Genomic DNA, 22,397 nt, shown 5'->3' on the forward strand with positions numbered 1-22,397 from the left:
GAACTTCCATAATTCGAAATCTTCTTTAATTCGAATTTTTATTCTGGTCCCTAGCATTTCCTATATAAGTAATGGTAAAAAGTCGTGAATAATTCGAATTATATTTTGGATAATTCGAACTTTTCTGCTATCTTTTCTGAATATCTTAGAATCTTGTCATTACTGAGAAGATCATATCTTGTCATTACTGAGAAGATAAATTCTAAAAAGCAGCTAAAAATTTCGGATCTCTTTGGAAAAAATAAAGTCGGTCTTTTTTATAGCTTGTAAATGTTTTAGTTGGTATTTTTGGCCGAATTTTGTTAGCCCATTTTTTTAGGATGACAAAACTCTGGCAAGATTAGGAACAAAAACATCTCCAAGCGATAACAATGATCAACTACATACTGTATTTTTGATGATCAATTCCTGATGTTTATCATTTGCAGGTTTTTGTAGGTAATGCTTGTTTTTGTACATTTATTTTTTAATTCGAATTTTTGGATAATTCGAATTTTTTTAACGGCCCCTGGAGATTCGAATTATCCAAGTTTCACTGTATTTATTTTGCTAACCTAAATATATACTTTAATATATACATTGATTTATTACAATTAAGTTTGAAACATCTGAATAGTTCTGCTTCCCTTCCTTTAACAAATATTTTTCTATCAAACACACGCTAAACATATCAAAATAGCATGTACCAAAATATACAGTCACTGCGCACGCTAAATAATAACGTCACTGGCTTGATGAAGTTTAATTCGCTTGTACATACCTAACTTTTTTATTTGCGTACACGTTAGCGTGTACCTAGACACAGCGAAATATAACTATAATAATAACTAATGTAAAACTATGTGACGTCACGGGTCGTTTGAACTATTTTATACCGCTGAAGACTTTAAATACGTATTTCTAAGTTATTACGAGTTTTTGAAGCGTGAAATTTTGGAAATCTCATTTTTAAACAAAACTGAACATTATTATGTAATAAAAAAAATTGTGCAAGTTCCCTATTCTTTTCAATGCCTACTCGGAAGAGATCCTTAAAGAGCTCTTGAGGGTGAAACAGCTGGAATACAGGTACATGGAGTTCCCATTAACAACATTAAATATGCGGATGACACTGTCATCTTTAGAGGCTGGTGACCAGAATAACAGAGCATAGAAAAGAATACAGTCTAACAATGAACGCCAAGAAGACAAAATTTACGAGACTATCGAAAAAAACAACGAAAATCTAATAAACAAAGCCAATGTCGAATGAATGTACAATGTATATCTTGGAACAATGGAATATCTCGGATTTATTATAGGCGGAGAAAGATAAAACTTGGTCCAATTGGATACGCAGGGAAAGATCTAAAGGCGCGTTTTCACGGTACACTTTGGATGATCATCCCGGATGAATCATCCAAAGTGAAAAATAAATGAATCGTGTAAACTATTAATCATCGAAAATGATCATTCAAAATGAATATTGAACGAAGTTGAACCGAGTTCTACTTTTGTTCACTTTTTAGAGGATGCATCGCGGATGAATCATCCAAAGTGAAACATGTAAACATGCTTTTATGGCTGTGTCATCGGCAGTGACTAGTGAAAGGCGGCAACAGGTCCACGTGGATGTTTATTGTCGTGTTTAAAGTGCGTAGTTGTTGTGTTTGTACGTTTTTAGATGGTTTTTTAACATGTCTTGATCTTCTGTAGACCATTCTTTTAACAAAAACGTTTACGCCCCCATTTTGTAGCGTCGATTTAACCACAGCCTTACCCACCAACGGCCAGTCTTGGTTCTCAAGACTGTCGGGAAGCAAGCGGTTTTTCTCTGTTTTGTGCATGTTAAGGTTCAACCATGTTTTAACTCCCCAATACAAATATAAAATAAAATTGAGTGATTCTCCTAATTGTTCATGTGGAGAAGAAGGTACAGCGGAGCACATGATCCTAGGCTGTTCTAGAATAATAAACGAGGTTAAATTATTAAATGAAGAAATGGCCAAAATACCCAAAATCACCAGACCATATAACCTAACTCAACTATTAAGAGCAGAAGATTGCAATGTGTATCAAATTTTGTACAAACATATATTATGTATTAGATTAAGTTTATAACCTATGTTTTTTTTCCTTTCGTGTTAAGCCCTATGCCTATCCGAGATCCACCTGTCTCGTCTAAATGCTCTGATCGACCCCTGAGCGTCAAATTGTGTCCTAGTCTAATATCCCAAATTATATTGAAAAAAAAGACAATGAAAAATAAAAAAAAAATATCAAAAAAAAATATATAGAAAAAAAAAGTAAATATTAAAAAAATTAAAAAAAACTACATAAAAAAATGATAAAAAAAAAATCACAATAAAAAGAAATAATTCCAAATAAAAACAAAAATCGTTGAAAATTAGATATAGGTATATAAAATAGTTCTTTGTAAAATTGGAGCAGGATTGTGATTGGATACATAATAGAACAAATCAGTAGAAAGCAGGAAGCACTCCTTTAGAGCTTCCGCATAAATAATACAAATAATCCCAAAAAGGTAAGATGGCGAATGGACATTGACTCCGAAGCCAATAATGCTCAAACACACACACAACGTCGTTTTTTTCTAATCTTCTGTTTTTCAAGTGCATGTCAAGTTCATATAAAAGACATTCAGTTATTATGCCAATTCTAGCAAGTACAACTTCAGTCGGGGCCATTTGTAAGTGAACAGACTAATTCAGTCTTGGTGATCCATGTAAACGAAAATTACTTTCATCGTCGCAATCACTTTGGATGATTCATCCGGGATGATCATCCAAAGTGTACCGTGAAAACGCGCCTTAAGGAAATAGAAGCAAAGAGAGACGTAGAATATCATGGCTGCGCAACCTGAAAGAATGGTATGGATGTACGTCAAATGAACCTTTCAGAGCAGCCGTCTCTAAAGTTCGAATAGCTAGTATGATAAGATAGGGAAATAGGGGTATATTTTTTATATAATAAATCCATTACTGGTTGCAACAACAACAAATTTTGACAATAACGACGTTTATGAAAAAGTAACATCATGGCAAATTGGTTCGTACTTGTTGATATGTGGCTGAGATTGATTAAATTACATTTTAATAATTAAAAAATTGAAATAAATGAATAAAAATAAATTGAAATTTATGAAAAATAAAGAAAACATTGTGTTTTTAGCATATGCCTCATATTTGTAATAATGATACTCACCTACAATGATTATTCCGTATTTAGCCCTAGTTAAAGCAACATTTAACCTTCGAGGATCGTTCAAGAAGCCTATTCCTTGATGTTCGTTGGAACGTACACAGGACATAATAATTATGTCCTTCTCTCGACCTTGAAAAGCGTCTACACTGGCAATTTCGATTTCTTGGTAAAGTTTGCTATGAAGAGATCCTTGGTATTGCATGTATTGCACTAAATACGCCCTTTGACCTTCGTACGGGGTAATGACACCTATTTGTTCGGGTTTTACACCCGATCTTAAAAATCTGTAAAAGGAAAACCCATTTAAAAACTACTTCCACATAATCACCATTATTTTATTACATTATAAATAACCCATACACTTCAATAGTGAATACAGTAGGAAAAATGAAAGAATACCCATGAATGAACATATAAAACACTCTGCATTTTCCTGTCACCGTGTCACACAAAAAATTGGCCAGCGCAAGTACATGTAATAATTATTGTTACATGTACTTGCACTGGACAATTTTCTTTGTGACACGGTGACAGGAAAATACAGCGTGTTTTATATGTTCGTTCATGGGTACTCTTTCATTTTTTCGACTGTATGTAATGTTCAATAGGAAGGAATGAAAACTTACGATATACACCAAAAGTATATTAACTCGTTGACTCACCTAGTCGCAATTTTCTCAACGTTCGAAGCTTCAGTTCTATTCAGATAACTCGTTCCAGACCCAGCGATTTCCTCCTGACCTTGCGTAACTAAGAAAAACATAGGCCTGTCTTGAATAGGCCACGGAAAATCAATTTTCGCTAGTTTCCTCTCCTCCGCGCTAACTCCATTCTGTAAACTACCTTCGTAGAAGAAGTTGGAGGGAAATCTGGACAGTTCTGGATGCATTCTGTATTGGACTTCTAGACGGAACGGTCTGATACCTAGTACTACTAATCGTTCGAATAAACTCTGCGACAGACCAGCTCTCGCAGCTTTCTTGCACATTACTACGGGTCCTAATTGGCAGTGATCACCTACGAGAATAAGCTGCTTGACACCGAGGACAACGGGTACCATACATTCAGGTTCGGTAGCCTAAAAAAAGCAAAATATATGACCATCCAGCCTATTGATCATAAGTAATATACAGTATGTCCCTGTAAGTTGTATCCATATGGAAAACTTTTTTATTATTAATTTTACGAAAAAAAGTTATTCTTCATAAAAAGCTCTGCTTGGTCCAAAACCTAAAATTTAACCATCAAATATACAATTTTTTGAAGATTATACGAGGTATGTCAAAAGGTTTGAATTTCACTCAAGAGTAAAGCAGCTTCATTTTTCACAATATTGAAAATTGCTATTATGAAAAGTTGTTTGGAATTAAAAACTATATTCTAATATGCAATTACATCCTTCTAATTAAAAAAAAAATTTTTTTTTGAAAAATTATGGATAAGTAACATTTTCAGTTATTTCAAATCTGATAACTCTTTTATTATTAATTTTACGAAAAAAAGTGATTCTTAATAAAAAGTTCTGGATGGTATAAAACCCAAAATGCAACCATCTTATATCAAATTTTATCAATTTTATACGAGGTATGTCAAAAAAGATAAATTTGGATCAAAAGTAAAGTACCTTTATAGTTAAGAATATTTCAATTAGAAGGATATAATTACATACTGAAACATAGTTTTTAATTCTAAATAACTTTTCATAATAACAATTTTCGATATTGTGAAAAATAAGGCTACTTTACTCTTGAGTGAAATTCATACTTTTTGACATACCTCGTATAAAATTGATAAAATTTGACATAATATGGTTGTATTTTAAGTTTTAGACCATGCAGAACTTTTTATTAAAAATCACTTTTTTTCATAAAATTAATAATATAAGAGTTATCTGAATCGAAATAGCTGAATATAATGTTAATTATTCATAATTAAAAAAAAATTTTTTTTCAACAATTAGAAGGATGTAATTGCATACTATACTGCTTTCACAATCAAGATGCAGTAGACGTAAACAAACCGAGACACATTCACTGTTATAATATGATGATTTACAAATTTTATACATTATAAATCATGATTCAGGAGTGCTCCTTGTAACAGTTAATTTGTCTCGGTTTGTTTACTTCTACTGCATCTGATTGTGATTTTAGTATAGAATATAGTTTTTAATTCCAAACAACTTTTCATAATAGCAATTTTCAATATTGTGAAAAACAAAGCTACTTTACTCTTGAGTGAAATTCAAACTTTTTGACATACCCCGTATAATATTCAAAAAATTTGATATTTGATGGTTAAATCTTAGGTTTTGGACCATGTAGAGCTTTTTATGAAGAATAACTTTTTTTCGCAAATTAATAATAAAAAAGTTTTCCATATGGATACAACTTACAAGGACATACTGTATATCTATTTTGATTTCTGGCGATTTTAGAAAGTTATTACATTGTTTGAGTATACAAGTTGGTTTTCGTTTTCAGATTTTAAGAAACACTTGTAACTATATACACTCTGGGCCAAAATTAACGGGCCACCTTAAAAATAGGTCATTTTTGATGTCTTATTTCTCCTAAACCTGTTGTCCGATTTAAGTGATTTTTTAATATGTTATAGCCTTATTCCTTGACAATATCGTTATAATAATATTGTTGCTAAACAGGTAGATTTTCATGTATACCGGGTGTACGAATCAAACTGTGTTTTTTTTCTTAAAGTTTGCATCACCCTGTGGAATATTCTAGCATTTGTAGAATACTGAAATTAAAACCTAACTATAACTTCATGCTTTCTCAACATTTTGTTTTTTGATTGATTCGCTTATGCTGGATAATAAAAAAGTTAGGTGCTTTAACAACTAGACATGTTTTTTATCAATACAGGGTGCTTTTAAAAAATTTTGGAAAATTTTAAGGGGTAATTCTGCATGAAAAAACAATGACAGTTTGCTTTATAAACTTATGTCCGCAAATGCTTCGTTTCTGAGATAGGGGGTGTTGAAAATTTTTTGACAAACTGACGATTTATTTATTACTTTAAAACCGGTTGACGTATGCAAATTCAATTTAGTGGGTTTTATGACGTAGTTATTGCATATTTTTTGACATACAATTAAGAATTTAATTTTCACCATTGGCGCCCATACGGGTAATTTGATGGCTCATATTACCCGTATGGGCGCCAATGGTGAATATTAAATGCTTAATTGTATGCCAAAAAATGTGCAATAACTACATCTTAAAACCCACCAAATTTCATGTGCATGTCTCAACCGGTTTTAAAGTAATAAATAAACTCATTTACAAAATTAACCGCCCACCTTGTGTTTCTTTCAATTTGCAGAAATTGTTAACCTTGGACCACATTTTATGAAGGATACGGTGAAAACTACCTCCGCGGAAGAGAAATAATAATTTTTTTGAAAAAACTCGTTTGTTGCAGCAAAAATCAAATGAAAAAAATCTTCGAAGAAAATTCAAATTAACAATATTTTGGAAATAAAAGTCTAATTAAAAAAAATTGGGTATCAATAATGAGTGTGGCCATCTCTAGCCCTTAGGACTTCTCAGAGCCGGTTTGGCAATCCATTCATGATATCCTGGATATCAGATTGGGGGATATTTTGCCACTCCTCTACCGCAGCTGTCTTCAGCTCTTCAAGGGATGCAGGGGCTGGTACTCTCGCTCTTACCCGTCTTTTGAGGTTGTCCCAGATATGCTCAATTGGGTTAAGATCGGGACTGTGTGCTGGCCATGGTAGAACTTGAATCCCGACTTCAGTAAGGTACTCACGGGTAGATCTTGCTGTATGGCAACGTGCATTGTCATGCATTAGTCTGAAGTTATCACCAATGAATGGTGCAAAAGGCATGACATGGTCTTGGAGAACTTCTTGCACGTATACTTGGGCATTCACACTGCCTCTACCGAACACAACAAGATCAGTACGCGCTTCGTAAGAAATACCTCCCCATATCATTATTGACCCTCCTCGGTAAGCCACTATTTCGGTTATAGCGCATGGAGAAAACCTTTCATTTTGACGCCTATAGACACGTTGGCGTACATCTGGACCTTTTAGAGCTATTCTGCTCTCATCTGAGAACAGTATATTCTTCCATTCCGCCATAGTCCAGTTAGCGTATTCTCGCGCAAAATGAAGTCTAGCCCTACGGTGTTGTGGGAGCAGTTGTGGTGCGCGAGCTGGACGGAAAGCCCTCAAGTTTATTTCTGACAGTCTTCTTCTAATCGTTTGTCTACTCACACTAACGTTTCTCACCTCAAAAAGAGACCTACGAGTTTCAGGAGCGGTGCAAAAGCGATTTCTCAATACTGTGGTGGCAATGAAGCGGTCATCTCGAACTGAAGTGCATCGTTGTCGGCCTTGACCTGGCCTGCGGTTGTACGATCCTGTCTTCCGAAATCGTCTGATGGCATTTTGTACCGTAGTTCTGGATAAATCGAGCGTACGGGCGATATGACGTTGACTGTAACCAGCATCAACTAAAGCCACTGCCCTAGCAGCATCTGTTGGAGCGGGTGGCATTTTTAAAATCACAAAAAATAAATAAGCACTAAAATTTTAACTTAAACAATATCCGCTCACAATGATATGAAATTACAGGGATTGTTCAAGAATTGTTGTTAACACGGAAACAGATTTGCAACAATGTCGTACAACGACTATATGTCAAAAATCTTTTTAATGACACAAATTTAGGAAACAAACTGTCACAGATAATGTAAACAAAACAATAATAAAGGTGGCGGGGTTAATTTTGCTGGTGAGTTAAATCGTCTGTATTAATGAAAAACATGGCTAGTTGTTAAACTACCTAACTTTTTTATTATCCAACATAAGCGAATGAATCAAAAAACAAAATACTGAGAACACATGGGGCTACAGTTAGGTTTTAATTTCAATATTTTATAAATGCTAGAATATTCCACAGGGTGATGCAAACTTTAAGAAAAAAACACTGTTTGATTGGTACACCCGGTATACAATGAAAATTTACCTGTTTAGCAACAATATTATTATAGCGACATTGTCAAGGAATAAGGCTATAACATACTGAAAAAATCACTTAAATCGGACAACAGGTTTAGGAAATATAAGACATCAAAAATGACCCATTTTTAAGGTGGCGCGTAAATTTTGGCCCAGAGTGTATTATAAAAGTTGTTAATAGTGTAGATCAAACGAACCGAACTTATTAATTGTTACATTGGTGTCAGGTGCAGGATCATGAAGTTCATGTAGTGTTGGAAAATTCTCGAGAATGAAAAATCAGAGAATATTCCCGAGAATATTCTCGATATGGAGAATTTTCTGAGAATGAACCTTATGACGTGCTTATGGATATTGTTAAAGATGAAATAGGGTATTAAAAATCATTAAATTATATAGAAAATTATGAGACGAAAAAACAGTGCTTTTTATATATAAGAAAATACAAAAAAAACAAAACAAAATTTATTTGACAAAAAAAAAATTAAATTTTCTTAACAGCAAATACTGGATGTAGTGAGCTACTCTGAAAAAGATGAGGCCTCAGATTCAGAATATATTTCTATCATTAGCTCATCCTGGTCATCTACATTCTGCATTTCAATGTACTGCTGAGAAGTTGTGGGATTTTGTTTTTCACTAGTTGCCAGCTCAGTCATGGATTGGTCTACGTCTAACAATTTATCTGTGTGCAATAAAAGTTAACTTATCAGCCCGTTCACCGGTAAGCAGGTTTCTTTTAGAGGACTGGATAAAACCATAAGTACTGAAACTTCTTTCAGTCGATGCACTGGATGAAGGCATGCTTACCGTAATTGGACGAATCTAACAACTGTGTTGGCTGAAAAGCAGTTGATGAATGTTTCTGTTGATCCTTTTCAAATAATTGTCTCGCTCCCACCGGACATTTAGCACATTTTACTAAATGTTTTGTCATTCTTGTTGTATTTTTCAAGTATTGATTATCACAAAATTTTGCAAAAGTACTTGTTTTACCTTGTTCACTTTTAATTTACAGTAATTCCATGTAGTTATTCCTTTTAAAGCGAGCACCACACTCTCGCGAAGTTACTTCGGGAAAGTTCACTTCGCGAGGAACACATTTACGCCGGGCGATAAGGACTTCGGTTCCTTTGACTTGGTCTCAAAAACCGCCACATAATGTAAGTAGGCCGAGGTGCAGCGAAGTCGCATGAACAACCTGTCTACACTCTCGTACTCGCTGAACTTCGATCGACTTCGCGAGTAGTATAGTGAGCGTTTTAGGGTTTTTAGTAAATTATGCTTTACTTCGATCCATTCTAAATATTTGCACGTTAATATAGCACCAAAACAATAAATACTGACACTGTAAACACCCTAGCTAGTGGTTCATGGGATTCCCGAGCCCCGGCTACTTAGATTTTCGGGGATGCGTGAAAAGCGCGTGAAAGCGAAAAAGCATTTCATGAGCGGAGCGGCAAGTAGGTGTTTGAGCTTCAAGAATAATGTTTGGGATGCAAAAAATATACTAGGTGAATTGGCAAAAACAATATACATATTTTTAAATTGCATATAATAATTTCACCTCTATCTAGTTTTTATTTTTATTTCGGTTTTTGTAAATAGTATAGAAAATTCTCGAAAATAATTTTCTGCGCGTGAATATTCTCGCTGAGAATTTTCTGGCCGAGAATATTCTCGTTCTGAGAATATTCTCTCCTTACAGCACTAAGTTCATGTAAGGCGCGACATTGAGTTAGCATGCAAACTTTGAGAAGAAAACTATATGAAAGTTCAGTGAAAATATGGAAGATCCATATAATTCTCGTTCTACAAATGAAAGCTTCCAAGTAGATCATCTTGTCTGGCTGTACAATTCCTAACGACGTTGAGGCTTATCTTCAAAACCTCAAAGGCAATGGGAAGGTCTGTACGAAGGTAAATAGAATAAATGAAGTAATACATCGGATTAAGAAAGTGCCAAAAGGGAAGAGATATGAACGGCTGGGGCTACATTGAACGCATGATCCAACTTACACGGTGAAATTAGATATAATTCAGCCAAAAACTTGTTTAATGTGTTTTAGTTATTACAGTTTAATGAACTTTCAAACTAATATTCTGAAAAATGACTTCTCTATCTACTTTTCTCTTTATTCTACTGATAAACAAGTTCTCTCAAGTAACTTAACAAATCTATGCTTGAGAGTGTGAGAATTTTCTGGCCGAGAATATTCTCGTTCTGAGAATATTCTCTCCTTACAGCACTAAGTTCATGTAAGGCGCGACATTGAGTTAGCATGCAAACTTTGAGAAGAAACATATATTGATTTACATTTGAGATACAATTATTTTCTATAATTTATCAAATCTGCGCTCTAGCGTAGAATATAATTATTAACTAATAAAAACTTACCTGCATGCTTTCATCTATCAATATAGAATGAAATTTGAGCCTGACCAGTCTAGGATCGCCAGCACCTACACAAGTGCAACAGATAACATCTGCAGCTTCTAACAGTTCCTTCTCAGCCATTTTCTTCAACATTCGGTACCGTTTTTCATCTACAGAACTCAATTCACCCGTCTCGTCTTTCAGTTGTTGCAACTTTTGTAGTTCAGTATTGCCTTCCATTTTCCTAATTTGATTATGTAAAGCTAAAAAGCTAACAGGCGAGTCGATTGCTTCCCTCGACTTTGCGCACAATCTGACAACTTTAAGGTTAGTTTTGTGGATTTTTTCCGTGAGTTGGTCGACAGCGGTGTTGCTAGGAGCACATACTAGAACCTAAAATAAATGAAGATGATCTATAAACAAAAACTATAATAACACATTCCACTGAAAAAGAAGATTTAAAATAAAACACGCTTTTCTCAAAATAATCTAATCATTCTTCAAAATGATATATGTAATTCTGTTACTTACCGGTCCTCCATTTTGCTTAACAAGTTGGTAAACGATAGTGGCGGATGTTACAGTCTTTCCAGTACCAGGTGGACCTTGGATCAACGATAGAGGGCGTTGTAGTGCGTGTTTTACGGCATAAACTTGAGATCGGTTCAAATCGGGTAAGTTGGGGGCCGAAAAGTGTTTAGGGAGATGACATCTAAATAAAACTTCTTCCACTTCGTGGCCTAACAGTCGGTGGTATATGTAAGCGGAAACTGAAGCATCGTCGACGGCGAACTTACGAAGGGCCAACTGCATTCTGGAAGCAATTAAGAGAACTTTTTGATTTACTCTAAACCAACAATAAAATAGTAGATAAAAAAATAACTCCAGACCACGTCCTTTACATAGATACACTAATTCTCATACATTACAAGTTTGTAAGTATTATTACAAAGCAATATGAGTAACATAACTGTTCTACAACCCAAGTAATTGTAACGCCCCACGTTGGGCGCCAGAGCCCAAAGTATCCAGAAATATGTATCTGCCACTTTAAATCGGTGTATCCATATTGGTGTTGTTATGTCAGAGCATGGTCCACACGAGAAACAAGTAATTCTTACCCATAACCATGCTACAATGAATCAAGGAGTTGGTTAAAATAAATCAATGATTCATGCTTGCTATGTAACAATTAACAAAGCACAGTATTTAAAGTATTCCAATTAATCTGAACCAACCAGTGATAAAGTACTAACCCCGCGTTTGGTCTACGAAGCTCCTCACCGTAGAAGCTCGTTTTCAAAAGCACCGAAGAAGCTTCGGAGAAGAGCAAAAGCCTCTAAAAAAAATGTAAAAAGCTCTGATGGAGTATTCAAAACATTGAAAAATCGCCACAGATGCTGGAAAACGTCAATAACTTCATAAATGCTTGAATAGCATCAAAGTGAAGCTTCAAAAATAACTGAAGAAGCCTCAAAACATTGCAAAAGGGTCAAAAGCTCTGGAGAAGTTTTAAAAAAAGTGATGGATAAGCTTTCAAAAGCGCTGAAGACTTTTACAAAATGCTTGAAATGCTTCAAAACGCGAGAGTGGTGTCAGATGTACTGGAAAAAAAAAATTGCTTCGAGAGCATTGTGGTGAAGTTTGAAAAGCCTTTGACAAACGCTAAACGTTTTCGAAATGGATCAAACTGTGCTGGAGAAGCATCCAAATCGTTGGAGAAGTTTCAAAAGCGACGAAAAAGTGATAAGAGCACTAGAAAATCCTTAAAAATGTTTCAAAATTGGCAAAAGCGGCATAAGCTGTGGAAAATCTTCAAAACTCTGGAACAGCCTTTGAGAATGATCGAAGTATACCTCATTAGAAAAGTTTCAGAAGTGCTTAAAAGGCGTCAATGCACGAAAAAAGGTTTTAAATGGTGAATCGTCATTGTTCTGGAAAAGAGTAAAAGACGCCAGAGGCATCAAAACTGCTGGAGAAGCATCAAAAAGTGCTCTAAATGCGTAAAAAGAACTGGAAAAAGCTTAAAAACTTCTTAAACGCGACGTAAGTACCGAAACACCTTACATGCTTTGGATAAGCTCCAAAAAAGCTGTAGAAGCATTGGAGAAGCGCTAAAAGAGCTTTGGATCAACTTAAAATGCCTTGCGGAAGAGACAGAAGCGAGGAAACGTGAAAAGCTTTTGACTTTACCTTATAGGCGTGGATTTTTACGTTAGTGAACAAAGTTTGTGACGTTAGGGTGGGAGTAGCGAGAGTGTTATAATATGTAGCGCAAGACGTACTCAGGGATTTAGAGGATCTATGTTCAAAAATAAATGTTTGCGAAATTGTTATTCTTAATCACAATTAAATAGATATTTTAGGCCCAGTAAGCCTACTGAAACCAGTTAAAATAAATAAATCAGTACATACAGACTCCCTAAATATTATGATCTTACCTATCAAAACTGGTACTCTTCCAAATGAAATCAACTACAAAGTTACTTCCGCAATCCACAGGAGCCCCAGAACCGTTTTTCAACTCAATTCCTATATCTTCGCCGTAATTATCGGGTACTTTAATGACATGTCCGACTCCCGCCCATGTCTTGTGCATTTCTCCAACGTATCTCAATCTCAATTCATCTCCGTGCATCAACTTCATATCTCCATCGGTTTTGGCGAGGGTGAAATAGGCGATAGTTTTCTTATTCAAGCCTACGTCCCAACGAACTTCGATGTTTTCTTGAGTTTGGGATTCCTTGAGGCGCTTATCGTAGTCGGCTTCTAGCTTTACTAATGGACCAAAGATGTTTTGGTATTGGTAACCGTCTTCATAACGGAGAAGTACCTGAAAAAAAGTGCGTGAAAGTACCGTATGACTTCAGTCATTTTAATTTCTCAAAGAAAATATTAATAGATTGTTTCTTAATGTGGAGTAATGTTATTTTGCGATTATACATAATAGATTTGATGAACAATGTAAGTCGATTTGAAGTTGTACATAATAATCTTATATATTTTACATGGCATACCTGGGAACAATGATCAACTCCACCGGTGATTACTTACAGGAAATCAAAATCAGAATAGAAAAGGCTAGAGCAAATTTTAACAAAATGAAAAAGTGCTCTGCACGATAGATTTGAAGTTGGAGCTAAGAGTTACGTTGGCTAGGTGCTACGTTTTCTCGACTTTGTTTTGTGGAATGAAAGTTGGACCTTGAATGCTGCATCAATGAAAAAACTAGAATCATTCAAGCTGTGGGTGCACAGAAGAATTCTGAAAATAACGTGGAAAGAACATGTCACAAACAAATAGGTTCTAAGAAAGATGAATAAAGAAATGGAAATCTTAAATACCATCAAAACAAGAAAATTGGAATATCTCTGACATATTACACGTGGAGAGAGATACAACTTGCTCCAACTCATTATGCAGGGAAAGATTCAAGGAAAAAAAAGCATAGGCAGACGCAGAATATCGTGGCTGCGCAACCTGAGAGAATGGCACGGATGTACATCAAATGAACTTTTCAGAGCAGCCGTCTCTAAAATCCGAATAGCTATGATGATAACCAACCTCCGTCGCAGAGATGGTACTTAAAGAAGAAGATATTTTACATACCTGTTGTGGCTCCTCATCTACACCAGGTTTTTCTAGATCCTGGAAAGTGGCATCGACATTTTCCTTCCATAATTCTTCTAATTTATTGATCTGTTGCGCGGAAATTTGTCTAGCACGCAATTGTTCTTGTTCCGAAGGTATCTTGACTAACCACGTCAAAAAACAACGGTCGGCAATCAAAGGTTTCCATTGTTCTTGATCCCAATTCATATCCTAAAGGAATAAAGTCATTCTAGATATTTTTACCATGTAAAAAGCATTCTGGAGTTTGAATTTATAAAATTAAAATAACGCAATATTTAATAAGTGTACCTTAAGCGAGTTTTGCGCAGCACAAGGTTGTCTGCACAGTAGGACAACTACAGAATCTGCTTTAGCTGGTATGAAACCCAACACAAAAACGTTGCGAACTCCACAACTGTAACATTCCAAAATTGTCTCTCCTAATGGCCCATCTTTGTGTAGGGTAACTTCCTTATGTTTGGCTCTGACCTATAAACATATAATAATAAATCAACTAAATGAAATTTGGTACTGTTACAGAAAAAATACACATTTCTTTTTTTATCATTGTTAAAATAGGCTACACGTTACCATTCAGAAAAAGCTGCGTCATAATCATTTTCTGAAGTCTAGGTGAAGTCTAGGAAGAGGAGAAAGTCACACAGAACTAAGTCTGTTGAATACAGTGGCTGGACAATCAATTAATATCCCAATTGAAAAAACAAAAAGAATAGGAATACTAAAAATCTTCGAACTCACCAAATGATTGATGATATGACTTCCAGAAGTGTTTCCTCTTCCATTGCAGAACCACTTCTTGCAGAGGTTGCACATGACGACACAGTTTGGTTCATGGATGCCACAGTACTTGCAGGCATAATCAGGCAGTTCTTTAGTATTGAAATATCCCTCTTCATCATCTTCCTCGAATTGTAATTCTCCCAGAGCGTTAGTGGTAGCTGTGATTTTGTTGACAATGTTGTTATTTACCTGTTAAAAGTTAATGTTAATAAAAATAAATATTTTATAAGTGTAAATTTTATGATTTGGGAAAAAAGATCATTACAAAGAACAGGTCAAAAGGTAGGATTTGTTGGTATGGGTACAATCTCCTATTTATGATCTACGTAAAGAGTTGGTTAACTCAGATTGTGAATATTTTGACATGTAGGAAACATACAATACAACAAAAATTGTGTAGAATACTGACTATGAGTATGTGTGCTTCTTGTATAGTAACTTCTAGTCACTTTCAGATTAAGTCAAAATTGGTCCAACATAGCAAAAGATGAATTTATTCTTGTTCTCATGATCATTTTTCAGTGCGTCACAGTTTTTCGATTTCTCTCTAATGCATTAAGTTTGATGAGACGGAAAAAGCGGTAGCTCCGTGATTAAACACAAAAATAATGCAGCATTACAATGGTTATATACATAAGATGTCTATTTCTAACCTACGTTTGATTCGTTGATATTTAGAATGCGCGTTATTTGTAGCCAATCAAATACACGTATTACGAACATTTGACGAAAACTTCGTTCATTTTGGCCATTTTTTAGAAGTGTCAAAGAGTCAGTGACGGTTATTATTCAGGTCAGTATTTTGTGTACCTGTCATTTTGAAATTTCGAATTCGACTTCCCTTGTGTTTCACAACGTTTTTGTGCATTATTTTGTGTTTTGCTTTAGAATTTAGTTCGTTAAAAGTTAGTTTTGTATTTTGGTTTAGAATTTAATTCGTTAGAAGTTAGTTTATACTCCAGGTCATTATGCAAGAAAAATATTCATAGTAAGGAGACGTAACTCATGGCTGAAGAACCTTAGGAACTGGTTTGGATGTAATAACAATGAATTATTTAGAGCCGCGGTTTCAGAAATAAAAATCGCTCTGATGATTACCAACTTTTGAAGCGGATACAGCACCTAGAGAAGAAGATAAAAACACAATTTATGGATAGTTTTGTGTCATTTTTTAATGTTTCCATATTTATAAATTTAATTAACAATATTGTTTACTTTTTAATTTTATTCCCCTTTATAAAAAATACCTACATGTTAACATATTGTGTAAAAATCAAATCTACTAAATTACTAATTAGTTTAATTCCACAAGCTTTCCACCTATGGCTAAGTACGATTCGGGCATCTGTCAGATTCGTCAATAATTACATGAAATAAGTCTCGACACACCCAATACAGTATATGAAGTCATAATTAATGACGCACTGAAAAATGATCATAAGAACAAGAATACTAGACCACCGGTTCTCAATCTTTTTGGGTCATGTACCACCAAATAGTTTATTATTATTTTTGGTACTACCAAACTGAAATACCTATCTGCAGGTGCTCTAATTAACTATAATAGTGGTGCAGATTTTGGCCGTTTTTGCGTTTTGTGTACCACCTCAAATAATATGTATTACCAGTGGTACATGTACCACAGATTGAGAACCGCTGTAACTAGACGAAAGACACTGGAAACGGTGAATACAGTATTTACATCTTCAAATCTACCCGTTATAATATATATTGCCATGAAAATAATAACCTTTTACAATACCAATTCAATTGATTATGTAAAAAATATTTTAAAGATTTTACTAATTATTTTTCAGACTCATTGGCTGTGTTATTTTAGGATGTACAGCAGGTAGGATACTGGCTTAGCTCTTATATTTAGGATTATATGTAATCTCTCTCTCCCATAGCGCTACAGCCCAAGTAGGGCTCTGGCCTCTCCCAGCATCCACTTCCAAGTATCTCTGTCCCTGGCTGCTCTCCTCCACTTATCCATCCTCAATATCTCTTTAGCATCTGTTCTTACTTCATCTATCGTTCGTACTTCGTAGTTTTGCTTATCAATCTACTAGGTGTTCTGTCATTATCAATTCTTATAAGATGGCCTGCCCAGCACAATCTTTGTATTTTTGCAGAATTTGCTATAGAGGATTCTTTGTATTATTGGTATAACTCGTGTTATTGTCCTTTCTGTCATGATTAGTGCGAAGAACTCCAATTCAGTCGAATTCTGGACAAGGTTGAGAAAAACCTGAAATGCGGTAATTTCCAATGAAAATCGGGCCATTTTTTTTTTAATATAGTAATAGTATAGTATAATTTAATGTCATCATTTTTTTGATTATTTAACATTTTGATGTTGATAATGATATTTTTAATCGGATCAAGCCACAATTGGTTGTAATGATAATTATATTATGTTTGAATCGTCTTTTCAGAAGACGATAATTAAAATACAGAAACAAAAAAGTCAACAGTTTGGGTTTTTGTAGAACTATGATACCATGATATAAAATGCGTGCGTTTTGGATGTGGTATTAGTATTACATTCTAGAATGAAATTGTCGACATTTTTTCGTCCCATTAATTCAATTTGGTGTAAATTCTTAGAAGAATTATGTATTCAAAATTTCAAAATAGAATTTTACCAAAATGTTGACAAACTTTATCACAATTTAAACAACATAAATGGATCTTAGCATGTAAAATAATAAACTCCATGAAAGGAAAAACATACTGGAATGCAATAAAAAAAGTGTCTAAATATAAATCGTTTAGACAACAGATTTCAGAACTGATATAGGATGGCCAGACATATAGTACAGATGAAGAAAAATGTAGTGCTTTTGCTAGATACTTTGAAGAAACCTACAAATTTAATGAGGATAACAATTTTGATAGAGATACCTTAGAGGAGGTGGATAGTTGGTTTGGAAGTTTTTATGAAAATAATCGTAATCTGAATGCTCTTCAGGAAATCACAGAAGATGAATATGTATCAATATATCAATATATCAATCGTAAAATCCTTAGACAACTAGATCCAGATATTCATAAGGAGATAATGAGCATATATAACTATTGTATCATGAATAATTTCTTCCCTGATGAGTGGAAGACAGGCATTGTAATAGTTATTCCTAAACCTTATACTAACCATCAACTACCCCAAAATTACTGCCCAATCACCCTTCTCACAGTAATTGGAAAAAATTTTGAGAAAATTATCCAAGGAAGATTATATAATGAATTAAACCAACATATTCCAGCACACCAGTTTGGATTTAGAGAAAAATCATCTACAATCCTTCCTCTTTCAATAGTAACATCCAATATACAGGCAGCAAGATTGCAAGGACTAAAGGCCGCTGGAGTTTTCTTGGACATCAAGAAGGCTTTTGACTCCGTTTGGCGTAGAGGATTGTTATATAAACTTCACAGAATGAAATGCTCCCCTTCTCTAATATGGATTATTGACGAATTTCTTAGAAGATGCCCATTCATTTTCAGTGCAACAAGGAGTTCCACAAGGTTCACCACTCTCCCTTCTATTGTATAATCTCTATTGCAGTGACATATGCAACAATAGACTAACCAATACTAATTTGCTACAATTTGCTGATGACAGTGCAGTGATATCATATGGAAAAAATTTAATAAAGACAATGGACTTATTGCAGAGGCAGGTGGATGAATAAATGGAGATAACAATAAATCCTTCTAAAACAAAACTAATAATATTTAACCATAGAATCCAAGATAAACATATACTATAAACACTATAAACACCAACTATAAACATATGCGACACTATTATTAAACCCTCCCAAACTGTTAAGTATTTGGGAATAGAAATAGATAACAAATTGAAGTTCAACCACCACACAGGAGTTATAAAAAGGAAAATTATAACTAGAGCAAAACACTTCAGAAGTTTAACATACAAGAATGATGGAATTACGATTGAAACAGCAGCCAATATTTATAAAATGATTTGCAGGCCCATGCTGGAGTAGTTCTGCAATTTTCTATAATTCTAAAGGTCCTGCCAAAAATAATATAAAAGTGGCTGAAACAACTAGCCTTCGACAAATTACTAGAATGCGTCATCCTGATAATCCACTTCATAATCGATCAAACAGAATGCTGTATGATAAAACTGGAATTGAACCTATTAATGAGAGGCTCAATAAGCTGCTTAAATATCTCTTTATTAATGACAATAACAAAAATTTGATTGAGCCCCACATTGTGAAGATACCAGAGGACAGTGCCCGTAGATATCCAAGAAGAACTCTTTTTGAAGAAATCTGCTACACATCAAGACAATAAACAACTCTATTTAAATCATCATCTGTATTGTAACTAATTGTCAGTGATATTGTGATTACCGCCACATACAAATATTTTTTTTTAAATTATTGTATTGTATTAATATTAACAAAAAACATACTGTATTAATGTATATTAATTGTGTAAATTGGCTGAAAGACTTCGGTCAATGGCCTTTTGGTACATTGTATCAATAAAGTATGTCTCTCTCTCCAAAATGTTGAAAATACGGATGACCCGGAAACCTTATCCGAGACATGACTTCATAATTCGGGCCATGTCAGGATTTTTCGGACTAATTGGTCACACTGGTCATGTCCATGTTTCTATATGATTAATATGTAGGTATAAATTTTTTAGAGAATCAGCACTTAAAGAATGGAAATTTATGAATAATATTGCCTGGTGAGAACAATAGTGACAAAACTTCAAAAAGAACACTTAGAGATCTTATTTGAAGTTTTGATGAAACTGCTAAACAGTATAACTGACAAATAGGTAATCATTTTGCAGAATTTTTCTAATAATATGCTTCTCCTCATTTAAACCAATTAGTAGAAGTAATTTTATTTGTAGAAAAGATGGACATTGTTATTATTTTTGATTTTTTTCTGTGTTAAGCCATTATTGAGGATGTTTAATTTGATGTTTCGTCACTATACTTTACTACTACTATACTACAACAGTTTAGTTTCTGTTTTAAATAATTAAAAAATTTACTTTTAATATTGTATTGTAACTACACACCAAAAAGTTATTCCTAAAATAAAACTAAAGTATAATAGAAAAATAACAAAATAAGATCTTAAGTAATGATTATTAACATTATGTCTGTTAACAAGAAAACGATAAACATGATATAAGATAAAAAGTAAGCAAAAGAACTATGAATAGTAAAATTAAATTCATCATTTCACTCACATATGTTTTGTATTTCAAACTACTAAAGTAATGATTGTGGGTAGAAGGAATTGATTTATTTTGTAAGACTTCTTTTTAGAAATGAATATTGGTTCTCCATAGTGTGGAATTAAACAATATTGATCCAAAGTGGATAGTCGCTTTCTTGATTTGCTATTTTTAAGTACCTAAGAATGATTGAAACTGAGTTTCTCTATAAGAAGTTTTATAAAAAAAACCACAAAAGCAAAAACGACCACACAGACAAAAGTGCTCATTCGCCACTATTGCACTGCTATCTTTAATAAGATATCTAATATTTCAAATACATGCATGCACAGCGTAATTAGAGATTCGCCAGTGTTGATATAAAGTTTGGTGTGCTTTCGTCGTTAATGCATCAAAATATTTGACAAATTCACAATACCATAAAGACTTGTAGGCACCCTCTAGTAATAAGGAAATTAAATGATTGTTAGCCAATATTGCACATAAAAGAGGGCATATTTATATGTCGGTTGATGGACTTAACTCAAAAAAGTTAATTTTTGTGTTTCACCACTATTGTTCTCACTAGGCGATATAATATCATACATCTACAAAATAATGTCACTATCAGTAACGTCAAAATCAGATAATTTTTAATATTTCAAACAATATTAAAGATTAATGATCTATAATGCACCTTAATTCTGTTAATTATCAGTTACATTAGGTATTTTACAAATCTCCTTTATTAACGAGGATTAACACAGTGATAAGAAAATTAGTACATGATATAAATAAATTTATAGATATATCTGATCCAACAGAAGGGCAAATTACTCTAATGATTTAAACATTCACATCTAAAATAATACTAAAATTAATGCAAAGAAAGGCACTAGAAAATTGTCCATGACAACTATTTAAAATGCACTGAACAGATGAGAAGAAAATATTTTTACATATGTCCAGAGTCAATGTCCACATTTAACATTTGTAGGAAAACTATTCACTTAATTATGAGCTTCCAAAATGAGTTGGAATAAAAAAGTAACTTGTGACCAGTCAATGTTCTTTAACATGACCTTGGTCAGCTACTAACCTGTACTCCAGACACTTTGGGGCCAGCATGGTCATGTTGGGAGGCCTGTGTCTGCGAGGGAATTGTAAAATCGGTAAAGTCACATTCGGAGCCCTGAGTATCCGCTCCTATTAAATCTGCATCTTCGGTGTCCAAAAACGTGAGTGTTTGGGAACTCGGTCCGTATGCATCCACACTCATTTTATCATTAATGTGCTAGCGATTCGTTCCAGTATCGATCAAGTGTTTTATCAAATTACTTGCCTTGTCCTTAAAAATATCAAAAATGTGTAAATTAGTGCCAGGTTTTCAAGTTTACTTGAAAATAATCACTTACGACAGCAAGCACCATTTCCCATTACTCATTTGTTTTTTGATAATAATTTAAAGGCAGGTCATCGATAGTTGACAGTTGACACTGACGTATGTGGCCATTGGCTCGTCCAGATTTCGTAATATGTTTATTGGCACGATTAATAACGAAAACAGAGCATGTATTGGCTGCGAATTCACCTTTTTTGTATGCGTGTGAATATTTCCTGTATCTTCATTGGCGCTTGCTTTAAAATACGAATTATTTTATTAACGAATAAATTAATAAATATATAGAAACGGCGTTAGTAAATGGGTGGGCCTTTTAAAATGCAGGTATTAATGATATAATTACATAATTTTGTTGTAATGCAATTAATATTATTGTTATTAAACATTGTACTTATTTGCACATTAAAACTGACACACTTCGTAAGGCATGTCATTTGTGATACTAATTTTATGATTAAAATAAAAAAAAACTGATTTTATTTCGAAATACATTTTTTTTAAATTTTAATGCATTATTCTTATCCTCCGTAGATTAGGCAACCAAATATACAATATACACATACAATGAATTTCCACACGTTTAACACGTTCGCTGCCATAAATGTGTCTCATGCTGTTTTCGATAATAGCAGCGTTTTTTTGTAAGCATTTATTAACAATCAGAATTACGTATTCTATGAGTTAATTTGATAACAATTACAATAATAACTTATATCAACTACAGTATTGTACACTAAAATGGCGTTATGAGTTACATCACCCAGCGGTTT

General features: G+C 33.9%; 1 protein-coding gene across 1 annotated transcript in view; it reads right to left on the reverse strand.

The window, feature by feature from the left end:
* LOC114325097 (regulator of nonsense transcripts 1) overlaps positions 1–21,918 on the reverse strand; it is a 41,583-nt gene extending 19,665 nt beyond the window's left edge. The window contains exons 1-10 of the mRNA XM_050650952.1: positions 21,641–21,918; positions 21,325–21,573; positions 14,964–15,194; positions 14,514–14,693; positions 14,202–14,414; positions 13,034–13,425; positions 11,124–11,406; positions 10,614–10,985; positions 3,867–4,282; positions 3,205–3,488 (exon numbers count right to left, since the gene is read on the reverse strand). Of these exons, the coding sequence (XP_050506909.1) occupies positions 3,205–3,488; positions 3,867–4,282; positions 10,614–10,985; positions 11,124–11,406; positions 13,034–13,425; positions 14,202–14,414; positions 14,514–14,693; positions 14,964–15,194; positions 21,325–21,504 (2,551 nt within the window). The 5' untranslated portion in view covers positions 21,505–21,573; positions 21,641–21,918. The remainder of the gene's footprint in view (positions 1–3,204; positions 3,489–3,866; positions 4,283–10,613; positions 10,986–11,123; positions 11,407–13,033; positions 13,426–14,201; positions 14,415–14,513; positions 14,694–14,963; positions 15,195–21,324; positions 21,574–21,640) is intronic.
* Positions 21,919–22,397: the final 479 nt, after the last annotated feature.

The sequence above is a fragment of the Diabrotica virgifera genome, chromosome 5 (genome assembly GCF_917563875.1).
Source record: "Diabrotica virgifera virgifera chromosome 5, PGI_DIABVI_V3a".
In the NCBI taxonomy this organism is placed as follows: domain Eukaryota; kingdom Metazoa; phylum Arthropoda; class Insecta; order Coleoptera; family Chrysomelidae; genus Diabrotica; species Diabrotica virgifera.